The sequence below is a fragment of the Aulonocara sp. 'chitande type north' Nkhata Bay genome, linkage group LG19 (genome assembly GCF_057382095.1).
Source record: "Aulonocara sp. 'chitande type north' Nkhata Bay isolate Kocher_YH1m ecotype deep benthic linkage group LG19, A_spYH_male_GT1.1, whole genome shotgun sequence".
NCBI classification, from domain to species: domain Eukaryota; kingdom Metazoa; phylum Chordata; class Actinopteri; order Cichliformes; family Cichlidae; genus Aulonocara; species Aulonocara sp. 'chitande type north' Nkhata Bay.
In genome coordinates, this window is record NC_141362.1 from 27,474,806 (window position 1) to 27,493,898 (window position 19,093).

At 41.2% G+C, this 19,093-nt stretch overlaps 1 protein-coding gene across 5 annotated transcripts; it reads left to right on the plus strand.

Annotated features, from left to right (window-relative positions):
• Positions 1-593: 593 nt before the first annotated feature.
• On the plus strand, positions 594-19,066 carry LOC147307215 (sorting nexin-14-like). Of its 5 annotated transcripts, none has more exons than XM_086275137.1 (31): positions 594-1,153; positions 1,336-1,506; positions 1,612-1,732; positions 1,929-2,002; positions 2,372-2,450; positions 2,549-2,592; positions 2,678-2,765; positions 2,848-2,932; positions 3,011-3,167; positions 3,307-3,382; positions 3,601-3,645; positions 4,498-4,578; positions 4,804-4,918; positions 5,109-5,264; positions 5,384-5,508; positions 6,119-6,177; positions 6,604-6,630; positions 7,395-7,541; positions 8,190-8,322; positions 9,264-9,450; positions 9,584-9,667; positions 9,947-10,047; positions 11,666-11,777; positions 11,991-12,031; positions 12,183-12,302; positions 14,338-14,461; positions 16,094-16,258; positions 16,970-17,065; positions 17,194-17,285; positions 17,611-17,667; positions 18,802-19,066. In XM_086275137.1, exons 2-31 carry the CDS (start codon positions 1,370-1,372, stop codon positions 18,838-18,840), a joined length of 2,967 nt encoding a protein of 988 aa, XP_086131263.1. In that variant the 5' UTR covers positions 594-1,153; positions 1,336-1,369; the 3' UTR covers positions 18,841-19,066. The 5 variants fall into 5 exon arrangements, with proteins under 5 accessions (XP_086131263.1, XP_086131262.1, XP_086131264.1 ...); XM_086275136.1 differs by having other exon boundaries at positions 595-1,153; positions 18,799-19,066; XM_086275138.1 differs by lacking the exon at positions 6,604-6,630 and having other exon boundaries at positions 595-1,153; positions 18,799-19,066.
• The last annotated feature ends 27 nt before the right edge of the window (positions 19,067-19,093 follow it).

Here is a 19,093-nt window from a genome sequence, read left to right on the forward strand (position 1 = left end):
CAAAAGCCTTCATGAGGTGCAAGGACTTTATTAACTGGAGGCAGTCGATCATTTTGGATTTTGGTATTTTAAATTTCATGTAAAAAGATTTGCATTAAAGTTTCATGTTAAAATGCAAGATTTTGAATAAATATTTTCCTAAACGGGTTGACGAGCGCAGTGGGGGTGTGTAATAGACAAGATCTAATATGCTACAGTTTATGTATCTTTTTCATCTTTATATATATATATATGTATGTTTTGTGTGTGTATAATAGTGTATATGATTTATAAGGCTTATATTATTAGATTCATAGGACAGGCATACATGCACAGTATTGGTGCCTTTGAATAAATTAAACAGTATTTATTGCATTGAGTCGTCAAATGTAACAATACTGCGTTAGTATAGTTACTATTACAGTAATCTACAGCCTGATGTTAAAAGCTCTAAACGCCTTTGTGTCAGTTAACTGAAAGTAGGTCATCGCGAGTGATGGAGCTACTGTAGGAGGGCTATTTGCCGGTTAACCCAATTTAAGTCCACGTTAAAAAACGCAATTTCCCATGTTCCCTTGTGCAGTTTCTTCGATCAAAGTACGACTGTAAGCTGTTTACCACGCACACAAATCAATGGTGCTTCGCTTCGAGTCCGTTAAATGTGACAATAATATAAATAATGGCCGCTCCAGTGAGCACTACTCCGCTCCGGGACTCGTCTCCTTGATCCGGGCACCTTGGCGTGGGTTTCATTTCAAGGGGAATATGTGGGGGACACGTCCGTTACCTCAGAGCTAAACTACAGGAGCCAGTAGCAGCTACTGCTGCTGGGAGCGCAGCGGAGGTGACATCACACGTCTCCAGCGCTGACAACCGAGGCACCAACCACCGCCGCTGCTGCTGCTCCTCAATGGACAGCTATGCCCGTGACAGGACCGCGGCCATTAACCAAAACGGCAACCTATCAGAGTTTTAGGACGGTCCACGCACGAATGATGCTGTGTAACTGCCACTAATCCTGCTGTGGCTCACAGCTGTGCGCGGCTCTGCTCTCTGCGCTCATCCTGCACACAGGCAACCTGCTTATGTATTTATTTTGTTTTTGCAAATTCATTATGGTGTCGCGCCTGAACTACAGTGAAAAATGGCCCATATCGTCCGCCGTACACTTACAGTAAGTGCTTGAGTCGATATGTTAAAATCAGTGCAACCTGATACGTATGTTAAGCGGAATAGATAGATTTAAAAAAAATAAAATACTGTGACTTTGAGTAAGGAGCTCTTGCTTCCTGCTACACGCCCTTATTTATTTGTAGCCTGCAGCCACTTCGTAATGCGACCTTTATTTATTTACAGTAATATGCAGTAGGCTGGATGCTGACAGACAAAGATGGGATGCATCCGGGCTTATCTGCAGAAATTAAGACGCAGGGTAAAGGTGGACCGGCTCAGAGAGCTTGGTCGACAATATCCAGTGTTCTGCTTCCTTCTGCTGGTCCTGCTTCTCTCCACTGTGCTTTTGAACAGGTAACTAGTTCACTCTACATAGGCAAACCTGCAGCCCACTCAATTTCACTTCATAGCTTACCATGTTTTTATTCATTTATACCTCACACCTCCTTTTTACTACAGATATATTCACATTATAATGGTGTTTTGGTCGTTCCTGGCTGGAGTCGTCACTTTCTACTGCTCCCTGGGGCCTGAGTCTCTGCTGCCTAACATCTTAGTCTCCATTAAACCAAGAATCAAGGTCTGTTAGAATTTAACTGAACAAATTAGGAGGATACAGCCTCCACACTCTGAGTGCCACAACTGATAGAAATATATGTAATGTCTATCACTTGTTGGAAGCATGCCATTGCTTACTTATACATTGATGATGATGAATAAAAAGGCACAAAAGCAAGCAGCAGTTCATAATCTTTGCTGTTGACTTTATCTTGTAGTCGTACCAGCAGGAGCTGTTTCCGCTGGGCCACAGCTGTGCTGTTTGTGGAAAAATCAAGTGCAAAAGGCACAGGTGAGTGACGTGGTTATGCTGTTGTGCAACGGTCGTAGACTGGACAGAAGCTGACTTGTGTTTTATTGAAACCTTATAACTATTTCAGCAGCAGTTATATATTTAGCATAATAAATGCTTAATGCCTGATGTTGTTTACAGATTATCTGTGACCAAGTCCATATCACTGTGTTACTACGTATGCTATACATATATATATATAACCTCATTACTGGGTTGACAACAATAAGTTACCTACTTATTAGGTCATGGGAGATTTAGCAATGCCATCTAGTGGCCAGACTGGATTCTTCTGTCTTCCTCTGCTGATGATACTGAATTTTTTCTATTTCATTCCTTTTTAAAAAAAAATTTCGTTCATATTTATAGACCGACTCTGTTACTGGAAAACTATCAGCCATGGCTTGACCTGAAAATTCCTTCTAAAGTGGATGCCTCACTCTCAGAGGTAATAGACATATTTGTTACACACGTCATTATTCTTAAATAAACATTAAATTAATCTATCAAATTATGGCACAATAAAATCTATTGTTTTTATTTTAGATTCTAGAGCTTGTTCTGGAAAATTTTGTATATCCTTGGTATAGGTAAGAGTTTCTTGTATCCTTCCTCCGAAGTTCAAACTGTGTTGTGTCCTGTGAAGTGAGGGGACAGATTTCTTTTTCCTTTCAGAGACATCACAGACGACGAGGCGTTTGTCGACGAGCTGAGAGTGACCTTGCGTTTCTTTGCAGCCGTGCTGGTTCGTCGGACTCAGAAGGTGAAACTTAGACTCTATAAAGACAAAAAACTTTTTAAACTGGTCTTCATCATTTTTAAATAAACTTGTCTCTCTCTCTTAGGTGGATGTGGCATCTCTCATCACAAAAAAGCTCCTTAAAGTTTCCATGAAGCACATTGAAATTATTAGCAAAGCAAGGCAGAAGGGTATGGCAGATATAATCACACAGAGCAGTTTGTTTTTTATTTCTTTTATCATAAAAATGTTTTTTGGTTTCTTTTCAGTAAAAAACATAGAGTATCTTCAACAAGCTGCCCTGGAGGAATATGGTCCTGATCTCCACGTGGCTCTTCGCAGTCGCAGAGATGAACTTCTCTACCTCAGGAAGCTGACTGAGATACTGTTCCCTTACATCCTGCCGCCCAAGGCCACAGACTGCAGGTAACTGACTGCTCTGGAAGTAAAGCCCATGCACTGCAACCATAAATTTATCCAATTAAGTCACAACAGGAATGCACAGCATGATTCTTTATTGCTTCATTCTCTTACTTCCTGCTTCTGTATCTCGTCATTCTCTCAGATCTCTTACACTCCTGATAAGAGAGGTTTTGGCTGGTTCTGTCTTCCTTCCTTCGATGGACTACTTGGCTGATCCTGTGAGTGTAGAATAGAAATCCAAAGCTGTTTTTTCCCTTGAACGTGTCTTTGTCTTTGCCAGTCTAACAGGATATTTCTTTTATAGTCCTTTAACCAGTGCTAATGTGCAGTATTATGAGAATGCAAATAAAAGACAAATCAAAACATTACTTACAGCGCTACACTTGAGTTTGAAACTTACTGACTGCTTTTTTGTGTGGTTTTTTTTTTAATTCAGGACACAGCGAATCATTTAATTTTGATATTCATTGACAACTCACCTGTAAGTATATACTGGACTGTAACTGGCTGTCATTTACACTCACCAGTCACTCTGTTTGGTTCACCTTTCTAGTAACAAGTCAGGTCGATCTTTTGCTTTCTGAACTCAAATTTTTGTGGCATAAAGCAGGTTTGTTGGCTGGGTTATTAAAGATGGACATGGTCAGCAGCAGTACTCAGTGTGTGTCAAGAAAATATCCCCACACCATTACACCAGCACCACCTGTCTGAGTTATTGGTATAAGGCAGGATGCATCCATGCTTTCATGCTCTTTACATTAAATTCTGACCCTTCCCTTTAAGTGTCGCAGCAGAAATTCAGACTCAGACCAGATAATGTCTTTTGAATCTCCTGTTGTCCAATTTTGGTGAATCTTTGTGTGGTCCTCTGTTGCTGTAGCCCATCTGATTCAGTGTTCAACATGTTGTGCATTCAGAGATGCTGTTTTGGATACCCTGGTTATAATGAGTGGTTATTTGAGTTACTGTCGCCCTCCTATCCTGTCTGCTCAAAGCAGCCAGAAGTCTGGCCACTGTCTTCTGACCTGTGACGTCCACAAGGCATTTTCATGTAGAGAACTGCTGCTCATGGGATATTTTCTCTTTTTCAGACCATTTTCTTGAGATGGATGTGTGGAGTAAATCCCAGTAGATCAGCAGTTTCTGAAATACTCAGCCCAGCCTGTATTAGCACTAGCAACCATGCCACATAGAAATCCACTTAAATCTCCTTTCTTCTCCGTTCTGATTCTTCTTCCGAACTGGCATAGGCATACCTAACAGAATGAAGGGTGAGTGTATCTTCTGTGAATTTTAAACGTGTATTTAATTTTTCCCGACTTGTTCACTCCAGCCTGAAGAAGCCACAGAGCCCACTTCAACACTGGTTCCTTTCCTACAAAAGTACTCTGATACTCGCAGCAAAAAGCCCTCAGTAAGTGTTTGCTTTCATCTAGGAGAGTGAAGTAATTCATTAAAAACCTACAAAAATTCAACTGCAAGCCGTCTTTGAAACAAAAGCCATCTGGCATTAAGCAAAAACCTAGTGACAATGTGTAGCTGGTATATGGGACAGCGTAAGCCTAATAGAAGCAGGAGGAATATAGCAGGCAATGCTTTATAGAGTATATTAATCCATTTTTTCCTGCCTTTGTATCAGGTGCTAAAGCTGGAGTTGAAGGAAATTCGAGAACAGCAAGACCTTCTCTTTCGCTTTATGAACTTCCTAAAGCAAGAAGGCGCTGTCCATGTCCTCCAATTCTGTCTCGCAGTTGGCAAGTATTCAGTTTTTTCTCTAAATTGTTAGTAGTTGTTAATCGTTGTTGTTACCTTAATTACTCAGTTCTGTCAGTCAACAGCTTTTCATCACCCCATCTGAAATTATCAGGAAAAATTACCACTCATGGGTGGCAGAGTTAACCTATCACTGTGACGTATTGATGTCTGACTCTCTTAACTTCTCAGAGGAGTTCAACGACAGGATTCTGTGCCCTGAGCTGTTGGATTCAGAGAAGATGATGCTCCATAAGGAAGTGAAGAAGATCTACGAGACCTATTGCTTGGACGAGAGTGTTGACAAAATCCGCTTTGACCCCTTTATAGTGGAAGAAATACGCAACAGTATGTGACAGGAGTCATTATTGAAGTTAAAGTGTCTTAAACATCCTAGGTGTGCCTTAATGAGTATGCATGCTGTGTAGTATTCTAACTCGCTTGTGTGTTTTTGTTGAACGTCCTAGTTGCTGAGGGTCCTTATGGGGAGGTGGTGAAACTGCAGACCATGAGGTGCTTGTTTGAAGCCTACGAGCACGTCCTCTCTCTTCTGGAGAATGTTTTCACCCCCATGTTCTGCCACAGCGATGAGGTTAGCACCCACACCTCAATAGAAACCACTAAGCCTATTGTCACCCAGCTTGATTTCCAGATTTAAGCATTTTCCTGTCTAAATTATGGGTCTTTAAGTTGAGACTGAATGATCATTCCTTAAATTTAGTATTTTTATTGTCTCAGATGTACCAAAACTATATCTGTAAAATGCTTAAACTCAAACTCAACTGGAATTTGTTGACTCAGACCCATTTTTCCATCCCCCCAGCTACCAACCGCTATCGGCCCTGTCATCAATATCAGACGCGCAACCGGCCAATGAGCCGGCGCTGGCATTATGCCAAACTGCCAAGCTGAATTTCACCCCTCAGAAGCAATTTCATTGAATTCAGCTGGGTGGACCAGAGCTCAGCCATTGTTCAGAGCAGGCCATAGCCCTGTGTGAATAGTGTCTGGATAACAATGCGAGGTTATTTTCTACTTAGTTGCCACCCCTGTTCTTGCTCCCAAATAAACTGGGCATCAGTGGTTATTATTGTTTAGGCATTAAGAGGTCAATAGATATGGCATGTTCCTTGAGTTTAGCTTGCATACTGTACCAGATTTTCCATATGTGTTGTTTGATTCCCGTGACCTTTTTTCCACAGTACTTTCGGCAGCTTCTCAGAGGGGCCGAGTCCCCTGCCAGAAATTCCAAAATGAGCAGGTAGGTTTCACTTTATGTTTGTGTGTAACAGCATAAAAGTTTAGCATAATGATGCACAGGTGGACTTTCAGAAAATATAGAAACAGAAAACAGCGCAAACACAAATTCACTGTTAACTAAGATTTTAGACACACAGTAAATTTCTGTGTTTTCTTCCACGTCCAGTTTTCCTGGTTTCCCTATTAAACGTACATAAATCCCTGTCCCTGGATATGCTATGAGCCAGCTGCGTCACACATAAACATAACTGTAACCAAGCTGTATAGAAGCAACCCATTTTCTTGTAATGCAAGTTATATTAGACCACTGCAGTATAGCTGTAACTGAGCTGAAGCCATGGATCGACTGTCATGTTTTCTATCGCGGGGTGTGGTGTGTACGTGGCCACGCGGCCCAGCCACTAACTCCTTGTGCATATTGTTCCAGAAATAGCGTCAGTTTGGATGACATTCGGTGAGTACAAGTCATCAGTGTGCTGATCAGAACAGTGGCTGGCTGAGTAGTGCTGCACGCAAGATTCCAAAAGACACTTCATACTTAAGATTAAAGATGTGCTGCCTTTTTTTTTTAACAGAATCACTGTGCCCTGCCTGGGCCCGAGCCGTCAAGGAGGGCTTCAGTTTCATAAGCACTAGCTGATACTGCGATAATGATATATAATCTTTTAGCACTCATCTCATTTCACCCCTAAATACATGTTTTATTTGGTGAGTGTGCTGTAGCTGCAAAAAGAGAGAACACTGAGTAAACTGACCTTTATGAGCTAATCATAGCATGTGTCACCAGTAAGCCTATGAGCAGATAAAGCTAATAAAAGCATTATATCCAAAATGAGAGAATTAAAATGAAGGAAAACTCATTTTCTGTTTCATTTCCAACACCTGAAAGCAAACTTGTTATAAAGGCAGTTTCCAAAGCAGCATAAATTACGCCACTCAAAATGATAGCTGGGATAGCATATAATTGCTTTCGCAGCCCACAATCACATGTGACCAGTTTCGAGGCTAACCTTCCTCCATACCTGCGATTAAGAAACCTTCTCCACCTCTGCCCGTTTGTCTGCCCATTACGCCCATCTGTGTATTTCCACCATCGTGCCTGTGTCTGTGACCGTATGTCCACTCTGATTCTGTGACCACCATACTGCCTGCCCTGGTATGATCCACGATCCGCTCCCTCCTCTTGCCCGTGGGGATGTGACCCTGTTCTGCTTATAGCTCCTGGGACTGGAGCCCCGAGTCCCCGTCCTCACTGTTCACCGCCTCTGGCAGCTCTTCACCTGCATCTTGTAACTCCCTCCATGCCCAGTCCACGTTCACAAACTTCCCATATGGCTCGCTATCCCACCGCCACTCATCACCCAAGTAAGTCAGGGTCCATCTGTCTGTCACAGGTCGCTCAGTGTGATGTCATGCTATCCAGTTTCACACCCATGTGACCCCAGTCCCAGCCGGACGCCTGCATGGTGGGGTCTATGCACGGGATCCTGTTTTAATTTGTCGTTTTGTTTCCTCCAGTCTTGTTTTTGACACCGCAGCCACTTTTTCTGTGCTCGGCTTCTTGTGTAGTAGGCGTATCTCTGTGCGTCATGTGGTGATTTTTATTTTACGTGAGCAAACCGGCACTCACACAGAGCAACTGTGATGTTGTGTGCTTTATATCATCATCAGCATTTTTTACACCCTGAAAATATCCCCTCCAAGCTTCACATCTGTTCACCACTGCTCAGTGCTTTGTTGTGTGTGTGTGTGTGTGTGTTTTTTGTGGCTCTGCAGCGCTTTACCAATAACGCAGGCATTTTATTGTGTTGATTATTGTTGACTGTGAAGTTAAACGTTCTCATTGGTTTGGCTAGATTAGCTTTTACCTCCCATGATACAGATACAGTAAGCTGCTTCTTCTTCCCTACAGTCCCTGCTCTGTCACCTCTCTGAAGCTGCATGCGCTTTGCTGAAGCCAAGCGCATCTCCTCCTTTGCTCCGTGTTTAATAGCCTCCTTGTTTGAACTGCAGGAGTACGTCTAAGAGGGGCGAGTCCTTTGGGATTAGCCGCATTGGCAGTAAGATCAAAGGAGTGTTCAAGAGCACAACGATGGAAGGAGCCATGCTGCCATCCTATGGGCTGGTAGAGGGGGAGGATGATATGGTAAGGCACATCTAAAAGTGTCCTAAACATTCATTATAAGATGATGATAGTGTATAAAATAATGCTCACGTGGTGATAGTTGCTTTTTAGGGTTAAACTGCATGTCAAATTTAAAGCAGCGTGTCAAATTTATTAGAAGTAACTGCAAACAGAGTCTTCAAGTCATATTGAGGGTCTCCTGAAGTGATTCCCACATGGGGGCGCTGGTGAGTAAAGAAAACAAAGCCACAGAGTCTATTAATTCTACCTTATGGGCAAATCTTCAAGGTTTTCAGTGCAATTTGCAGACTCTGCCGAGTTTGACAAAGCTTGTTTTTTGCTGATCTCTTCAGGCATAATAAAATATCTGTCTATTTTTCCAATATTTAAATCCAACATTTGGGTTCTGGCGTTTTCTGAGGTGGAGTCCATGAATTTGCCTGTTTTACAGTAGATAGTGTTGATTTTAAAGAGCAAGAGTTTCCCTGTGAAACCACAAAGATGACCTGCGAAAATGACTAAATATCCACCTTAAATGAAAGAAATTTAAAAAAAAGAGTGTCAGATGAATGAAAATCCGCTAGTTTAAGAGCTTTTGTAAATTTATATTGATGTGACTTCAAACACAGTCTGTTACAGCACTTTACTGTCTTCACTCTGTTAATTCCTTGTTCGGCATTTATTGTAAAGGGATATCCTGTGTATACGTTGCACTTCCCTTACTTGTGGTCAGGTCTCAGTCACCTTTTTTTTGTTTAGTTGTCCCTGATCTTCGCATTTGCTGTTCAATTTAATAGTAATTTTGATAGGAGTAGATTATATGGTTAAGGTAAAAAAAAAACATACACAAAGTCAGGCCTCTACCTTTGTGTGTTTTGCAGCATAAAAGTGGTCGTGTTGTTCATCTATCGTGTACTCTGCAAAGCCTTGACCTCAACCACTCTCACTTCCTTCTATTCAAGGTGGAGGAAGCCATGATGGTGCTGGAAGATGACCCCCCTATGGAGGCGGCCTCCACCCCGAGCACCCCGCGAAACCTCTCAGCCTGGAACATCACAATCCCGTACATTGATTTCTACGATGACGACGTAAAGAGGGAGCGCATTCCAGTGTTTTGTATTGATGTAGAGCGCAATGACCGGAAGGCAGGTGAGGCTGTGCGGACCTTCATTAAAGCGTACTTGTAAATAATCTGTAATACTATTAGGTAACCATTAACTAGTGTGACGAGCTGTTTTGGTTTGGGGTCATTAATTAAACCTTGTTGTTTTACTCTCTGCAGTCGGACATGAGACTGAGCACTGGTCTGTGTACAGGAGATATTTGGAGTTCTATGTCCTAGAGTCAAAGCTCACCGAGTTTCATGGTAGGTTTTCTACATAATGCTAATTTAGAGCAGCTGTGCACTGCTCTGTTTTTCATTCAAGGCCATCAGGAAGGAATTTTCCCATGAAAATGACGTCGTCGACTCCACAGAAAAATCCCAGATTATTACTTCCAAGTAAACTTACATTTTAGAAGCGAAGAACATTGAATGGGCCTGTTGCCTTATTTGGGGACTTGGAAACTACACGGCTGTTATGTTCCAGTTAAAGAGAGACACATTTTTAACACTTGTCTTTGTGAAATCTTACACCATTTGCAGGCTCATTTCCAGATGCGCAGCTGCCCTCAAAGAGAATAATTGGTCCCAAGAATTACGAATTTCTGACATCGAAGAGGGAGGAATTTCAGGAATATCTTCAGGTAGATATCTGCGCTTCTCTTGGCCTTTTCTTCTGAATTGCACTAGGCACGATACTCAGTCATGTGAAAAAGAAAGTTTTCAAAGGACTCCATGAAGTGCTGTGAAACACTGAGTACAGCCTTACTGCTTCCATAGAAATTATGATGCTAATAATAGTCCAATCAAATGCACTTGATGAAAGGATCATGCAAGTGTGACCATCTCTGATGTTGAAATGCAAATGCTTTTTTAATGAGGTAGCATTTAGATAGGTGTAATATATACTGTACCTAGGCAATATAACAGGTTTTGATCAGCTACAATAATCACTTTTAAAAGTTTCATGCTTTAAGTAATTACTGTGTAGCTACACTTTTAACATTTTGCTATATAATTTCTTTATATAATCGTACTATGATGATTGTAGTGTATGTATATATTTATGTCTACATGTACCCAACCCTAATAATCATAAACATAATATACAAAAATGTGCATCCTATTGTTAATTTTAATAGCAAAACCTGACATTTAGCACTATGCATTTAGTTTATGCATTTTCTGCAAAATATATATTGGAACCTGATGACTTTCTAGTATTAATTAAAAGAATATTCTCCTAATATAAGATGTTTGGAGTAAATATAGTAAAATTGATGAATATAACCTGGGGGCATCAAGTGTAATTTTAAAACGAACCTCAAATAAATAAAAAAAAAATACAGAAAATGTTTACTTCAACTTATTGCTGCTAGAGGTGATTCTAAAAGTTGCTGAATCATGGTTTGTACTGTGAAAACGTCTTCAAATAACTAAATAATAAAAACTAAGAAAATGACTTTGAGGGGAGGCGGTTGGTGAGAAGGTTACGAACAAATTAGCTTGAAATACGTACGCACACACACACACATTGTTGAAAGGTTTTTGGGTGTAGTTTTCTGTGCGTATGCGTTTATCAAGAATACTTCAAATTAGGTTTCAGAAAAAAAGAAACATTTAAAGTCATCTTAATCAGTCTTAGTCAGTGGTTGAGTCACTTCTTGTAAAGAGAGAAAAATATCTTTGTCGTTGCTTCATTTGGTGATTCTAAGAGCAGCTTTTCAAAAACACAGAGGAAAAAACTGAATAAAACACAATTCAGTCTCTGCAGTTGCTGCCAAGGTCCTTAAACACTTCAAGGAATAAAATTTGAGTCTTAACTGTTGAACATTTATAGAGAAAAATGACAAAACTCGGCAAGGAAAGATTTTTAAATGGTCCCCACCTGGAGGACCATCAGTACAGAATCACAAGAGACAACACAAAAAGCAGTAAAAGTGTTCACTGTGATGGATTAATTACCTTGAAATAAGTTTTTTCAAGGCACACCAAGAGGCTGCTTTGAAAGCTTGGGAATTAATTTAAAAAGTTGCAATGTTCTGTGGAAAGTAGTAAGCACTAATCCAAACTTGGTTGGGAGGCTTTATAAGAAGAAAAACCCACATAAAGCTCTTGAAAATCCACAGTCTGCTTTGTTCTAAAAACGAGTAAAGCACTTGTATCTGCTTACATTTGATCATACACAATAAATCTGCAGTCCTGTGATTGATTTTCAGCTACAGAACAAATCTGTGTTTTCATTATCTGTTTACTTTGCAGAAACTCCTGCAGCACCCAGAGCTGAGCAACAGCCAGCTACTGGCCGACTTCCTGTCTCCTCATAGCATGGAGTCTCAGTTCCTGGACAAGATGTTACCTGACGTGAACCTCGGTACAGTATGAGGCACATTCTCTCTGACCTGGCTGCAGAGAATGTGACAGACGCTTTGTTTAAACAAATGTGCAAAATAGATGATGTTTAAACAGCCTGTGGAAATGTTTGATCAGGCTGACCTTGGGTTGGATGAGAAGAGATGTGTCTGGAAAAGAGGCACAACGTGACAGAAGCATACATCACTGAGATAAGGTTTTTTATTTTTCACAGGTAAAATCATTAAGTCGGTCCCCAGCAAACTGATAAAAGAGGTGAGAAATGCATTTATTCTGGGACACAATATGTAGGATGTGCTTTGTGTCTCATCTTTCACAATACAGATGTTTTTAAATGTCAGCTTTGTGTTTTTGAAACCATAACTACCCAATATACATTTTGCACGTGTGCTTTTTTTTATGGCAGAAAGGGCAGCACCTGGAACCTTTCATCCAGTCCTTCTTCAATTCCTGTGAATCTCCCAAACCCAAACCCAGCCGACCTGAGCTCACTATCCTGAGTCCCACCTCAGAGAATGACAAAAAGGTTGGCAAGTGAGGCTTTATAGCTTTTTGACTGTCTGCATTGTTTAAAAGAGTAGCCTGAGGAGAATCCTGAGTACTGGTAGAGTCCTCCCTAAGGCTCAGTTGCAATTAATTGTTCCTGTTACAACTGTCTGATCAAAAGTCCACAAGGCAGCTGAGCTTTACAGATATACAGTGGGGAAATAATTAGATTATTAGAGCCTCTGCTGAATTGGTGAGTTTGCTCACTTACAAAGAAACAAATCAGTCTCTAATTATTATGGTAATTTCTTTTTAATGGAGCGAGACAGAAAATTGATCAAAAATCCAGAAAAAAACATAGTGCATAACAGTTATGAACTGATTTGCATGTCGTTGAGTGGAGAAAGTATTTGATCCCCTACAACCTAAACAGAATTTTGCCTCCCAGAGATTGGCTGCCTGCTCTTGTGGCACACAGATTAAAATCAATTGTCGAGACTTCTGATCTCAACTTATGTATATAAAGCACAAATGCCAACCGAATGGATTTCCATCACAATGGGCAAGACATAAAAAGGCTGTCAAAGGATGTCAAGGACAAGATTGTCAACTTGCATAAGGCTGAAATGAGCTACAAGACCATCAGCAGGAAGCTTGGTGGAAGGAAGTGGCAACTGCCGGTGCGATTGTTCAGAATAAAAATAAAAAGACCATCAATCACCCTCGGTCTGGAGCTCCATGAAAGATCTTGCCTCATTATGTGAGGATCATGAGAGTGGTGGTAGATCAGTCCCAACCTACATGGGAGGAGCTTGTTAATGAAGGCAGTAGGGACCACAGTCAACAAAAACAACATTGGTAGCACACTACGCCGTAATGGATTGAAATCTTGTAGTTCTTGCAAGGTCCCCCCACTCAAGAAGTTACAAGCCTGTCTTAAGTTTCCAGTGAACATTAAAATGATTCAGAAGAGTGTTGGGAGAAAGTGCTGTTGGAAGATAAAACCAAAATCAAGCTCTTTGGCATCAACTGTGTTTGGAGGAAGAGAAATGCTGAGTATGACCTAAAGCCTCCACCATATTCCCCACAGTCAAGCATGGAGTGTAAACATTATACTTTGGGGCTGTTTTCCTGCTAAGGGTACAGGATGTCTTCACCGCACTGAGGGTCCAATGAACGTGGCCACGCTTGGACAAGAACCTGCTTCCCGCAACCTGAACACTGAAGATGGGTCGTCGTCATCTTCTAGCAACACAGTGACCCAAGACATACCAGCAAGGCGCCAAAAGAGCAGCTAAAGAAGAAGCACATTAGGGTCATGGAGTGGCTTAGCTGGTCTGTAGACTTTAGTCTTATAGAAAATCCATAGAGGGAGCTGAAGCTTTGAGTTGCCAAGCAGCAGCCAATAAAAGTGAAGGATTTAGAATTTCTGTAAAGATGAGTGGGCCAAAGTCCCTCCTGAGATGTGTGCAAACCTGGTGCCAACTACAAGCAACTTCTTATTACCCCTGTAGCAAACTTACAAATTGAGCAGGGGATTAAATAATCCCCTAAATAAAGTTTTTAAAGCAAAGACAGTGATTTTTATCGACTATTGATGGAACTGTCTATGCTGATATTTTGTTTCCTCTAGTGTTTATTAGATTCCTCTGTCTTGAATTAAAAGGAAGTTTAATGGGATTAAAATCAGCCAATGGTGATTCTAGTATTACAGACACAATAGAATAAAACATCAGCACATGCGCTATTTTTGCAACAAATTTTGTGAAGTAGCACTTCACAAAATTTAAATGAGGTCTGACATTGCCAAGAAAGGCCTCGGGCATTTAATCTGAGAACTTGCCAGTGGCTGAACTGATGAGATCATAACAGCTTTTTGCAAGTGGTGCTTAAACAAACACGTCCACTTAACTTAACATAAAATCTGAATATATTCCTAAAAGAATAGGGACGTTACATATTTACTTTGCCAGAGTTTTGTGAGTCACTCATAACTGGAAATGCTCTCAGATAGAGACAGTGGGTGTTTGAAAGAGCTTCAGTCTTAAAATCTGACGCAAGTGTCTCACCCCCAGCTCTTCAATGACCTCTTCAAAAACAATGCCAACCGATCAGAGATGACAGAGAAGAGACACAATCAGAACTACTTCATGGAAATGATCACCATTGAAGGGGTCTATGACTACTTGATGTATGTTGGTAAGTAGAGGTTTGGGGTTTTTTTTGCAGTCTGTTCTGCAGACACAATTTATGATGTTTCCTTTCCATGCTTAAACATAGGATGTGGATAGATTTGTACCGGGTTGAAATGTTATTGGAAAGTGTTTCAGAAAGGACTTGTTTTGCGAGGTAAAATACTAAAGTGAAATACTCCACATGTGCCATTTGTGGATCTGCTGTGAAACCACTTCTGGGTTGTGCCACAGCAGAGATACCCTCTCTCGGCGTCTCCCTGAAGGCACAGGGACATTTCCAAACCAGCTGAGAGACACAATATCCACCTCAACTACTTCCATTTGATGCAGAGAAGCAGCGTCTCTACTCTGACTCCCTCTTGAATGACTGAGCTCCTCTTCTTATCTCTCCTCGCTTCCTTCAGAGGAAGCCCATTTCCACCGCTTGTCTTATTCTTTCATCCGTCTTGGTCTGTGTAGCTGACAGACGCTAGAACCATGAAACATATGGCTGAAAGTGCATGCTGCTAAAAAAGAAATATTAGGTCAAATAATTGAAAAATGTCCACAGTGTTAAGTTTACACCAAATGAGAAACCATAAGGTCGGCAAATAGGGGATGAGGAAAGAGAGATTGTAAAACACACAGTTTACACTGATAGGGCATAACGATGACCACTGACAGGTGACGTCAATTACAGTGAGTGAACATTTTGTCCTGGAAGTCGATGTGTTAGAAGCAGGAAAAATGGGCAAGCGTAAGGATTTGAGAAAGTTTGACAAGGGCCAGAATGTGATGGCTAGACAGCTGGGTCGGAGCATCTCCAAAACTGCAGCTCGTGGTGTGTTCCTGGTCTGAATCGCTCAATACTTATCAAAAGCAGTGAAGGAAGGAACAGTAGTGAGTCAGCAACAGGGTCATGGCTCATTGGCTCATTGATGGGGAGCAAAGATGAACTACTGTAGCTGGAATTGCAGAAACAGTTACTGCTGGTTGTGATAGAAATGTGTAAGAACACGCAGAGTATTGCAGTTTGTTGTGTATGCATCTGCATAGCTGCAGACCAGTCAGGGAGCCCATGCTGACCCCTGTACAGTGCTGAAAGTGCCAACAATGGGCATGTGAGGATCAGAACTGGACCATGGAGTAAGAAGAAGACGGCGTGGTCTGACGAATTACATTTTCTGTCACATCACGTGCATGTGTGAAGCTTCTCTGGGGAACACCGGACACCAGGATGCACTATGGCAAGAAGGCAAGTATAAACTCGCAGAAGCAGTGTGGTGCTTTGGGCAGTGTTCTGCTGAGAGACCTTGGGTCCTGCCATTGCTGTGGATATTACTTTGACATGTGTGGAAACTGTATTCCCTGACGGCTGTGAAAAATGTATAGTATAGAAGTTTGAGGTGATGAATTGGCCTCTAAATTCCCCAGATGTAAGTCCAGTTGAGCATCTGTGGGATGTGCTCCAGTCCATGGAGGCTTCACCTCGCAGCTTATAGGACTTGTTGGTACGAGCGTCTATGCTTTGATTGTTTAAGTGCTGCGAGCAACACAATATCAGACAGATGGTCATAATGCTGTACCTGACTGGTGTATATTAAAAAGATAGGTCATGTAGGTGATCAGTGCTCTCTCTCTTCTTCTTGATTTTTAGGCAGAGTCGTCTTTCGTGTCCCTGATTGGTTGCACCACCTGCTAATGGGTGGCAGGATCCTGTTCAAGAACACACTGGAGGCCTACACAGATTATTATCTTCAGTACAAACTCAACCAAGTGGTCCAGGAGCACCGGCTAGTCTCGCTCATCACCCTGCTTAGAGGTACACGGCCAAGGAACCGAAGAGAGTCTGCGTGTTTGTGAGAATCTCGAACTTTAAACAAACAAACTAAGTGAGGTTGATAGGTTTGTAGCTTAAACCTATTCGCTGGAACGTTGAAGACAATGTAATTACACAGCAAAGCAAGACACGAGTAGGCAAAGTTCTTCATGTTTCTCGTGCACGGGAGAGAACCGGACAAACGCCGTTCCTTCGCTTGACCCCAGTTGCTCTCGTCCGCTCTCCCGTAACACTGCTCTTTTATTGAGGTTACATGAATATACATAGGTTCATTAACATATGACGTCTACATACAAAGAGTACCTTGCCTGTGCGTTGTGTGTGTGTGTGTGTGGGGGGGGGTCAGAGTGTGACCCCATAAATGACTTCCCTAAACCGGCTGGTCTGGAAGTCCAGCAGTTCATCTAAACAAAAGGCACGTAGACTAAAACAGATATAGATACGTTTATCCTGCCATAAAACAATAAGAGCAGGTATGCCCTCTCCCATGCTCCCAGAATGTGGGTGTGAATGCCAGAACACTCTGGAATGCACACAAAGCCTTTGCAGACTATTAAGGATCACACATCCTATCACTACACAATCGATTATACACCTCTAAGCATATATGGTTAAATATTTCTAAGCATAAATGACAATAAACAATACAATCTAACAGAGGTGAAATCATGCAGTGAATCTTTGCCCTCATAGACTCAGTTTTCTGTGAAAGCAGCCCGCCTCGCCCCGCCCAAGACAAGCAGAGGAGAGCAAAGAAGACGTTCGAGGAGATGATGAGCTATATTCCAGGTATTTATTTAGTTCTTCCAAGTCGCCTTTTGTAATTTATGGACCACTTGTAGTCGGCATCTAAACCTACAAGACAAGTGGTGAGTTTTAAATTGCCGCCTGGGGGCTTGTCCTTGATTTATCTTCAGACTTTCTGGGGAAATGTATCGGAGAAGAGGCCAAGTATGAAGGAGTGCGTCTCCTCTTTGATGGACTACAGCAGCCAGTGCTCAACAAACAGGTACAAGGACAGACACGCGCAAACAGCGAGGACACACTCGGTGCTTTCTCAGAATGTTTGCACTTCGCTGATAGGAAACGTGATAGGACATGAAAAAAAAGCTGTGCTAGTATATGACAGATGGGTATATGAATGAAATTGACTTGGGGTACCTCTGAATGTAACATTCGCACCTTATAATAGGTACGCAATGTAACATGCAGTTTGCTGAAACACAGTTTCCTCTGCCGTTCTGCATATTGGTTGTGTTTCCATCTTTATTTAAACACGACTGACCTTAATGCTTCTCATCTTGTTCCTACCTTTTTTGCTTTGCCTTCCTCAGCTGACATATGTGCTGCTGGACATCGTCATTCAGGAACTTTTTCCAGAGCTAAACAAGGTAAACACATATTAATTTTTGTTCACCCACCCATCTATAGGCTCTTATCCTCCGCAGAATGGAGAGTGAATATATCCTGACACCCAAAAAACCCCAAATACCAAAAGATGAACAGAAAAATGAAAAAACATGCAGTCAATAACTATCAGCAATATCATTGTTAATCGTTGCATAAGTGAATGAATGAGACTGCATGATGATGTTCAATGTTAAATGAATACAAGATTAAATAACTGCATTTTTAGTGGAGAAATACACACATATCACTCGTTAATAAGTATGCCAAAGTCCTTTACCTGGATAGTCGTACAGTAATGCTTCTGCAATTGGAGTGAAGATTCGCACCAAAATCTCAAAAATTATGAGCATAATTCTGATGTTGAATTTGTTTTACCCCTATCCCCATATCTGGATTTATTTCTGTTCTTCTGCTTTTGAATATATATATATATAAAATGGTTTAATTGGATGCATTTAGGTTAGAGCAGAGGTTAGAGGGCAACAAAAGGCTTGAAACGTAAGAGGTACTAGAAAGGAACAGCTGGAGGAAAATTTAGCAACTAATGAGGTTATTTGGCAAGACCATTGGGCATAAAAAGAGCATTTAGAAGACGGAATTTCACCAGTCTGCAAAACATTGCCCCTACAAATTGTTGAATAATATCAGAATCATGTTCCTCAATATAAAACTTTGAAGGGTTTAAATATCTCATCATCTACAGTACATAATATCATCAACAGATCAGGGAATTGGGAAAAATCTCTGTGTGCAAGGGACAATGCTGAAAATCAATATAGCATCTTTGGACCCTCAGGTGGCAATGCTTTAAAAACAGGAAAGAATCTGTCATGCAAATCACAGCATGTGCTCAGGAACACTTCCAGAAATCACATGTTATCAGGCAAAGAAGAAGCCATAATAAACACTTTATGTTTTTTAAATTGTTCTTCTATATTTAATTAGGTGTGCTTTATGTGACTGCATTCCATTTTTATTCTTCCCAGTGTCCCAACTTTATGGAAATGTGATTGTACACAATCAAAGCTTTTTCACATTTTCTTTAAATCAAACACCAAACCACAGCAACACACATCTGCTTCTGAGTTAACCCTGCATTCTTGTGTTCTCAGCAGGTGCAGAAGGAGACGTCTGTGATGGCTCCATGGATGTAAAATAAACATGAGCCAACATGCTTGGCATGCCCGAGCTCATCTGACACTAGACTAAATCCAACGCATAGACCTTCATAACTGACATGTACAGTAACTGTATCTGGATACCTGCTCCCACAACAGGAGGAAAGGCAGATGGTTTCCCCTGGTGCATCTGTCATTAATTTGTAAAATAAATACATACATGAAGTATATACTAAATAAAAAGTCAGAATTTAACTGACAATTTCTTCTTTGTATTATTATTAGCAGT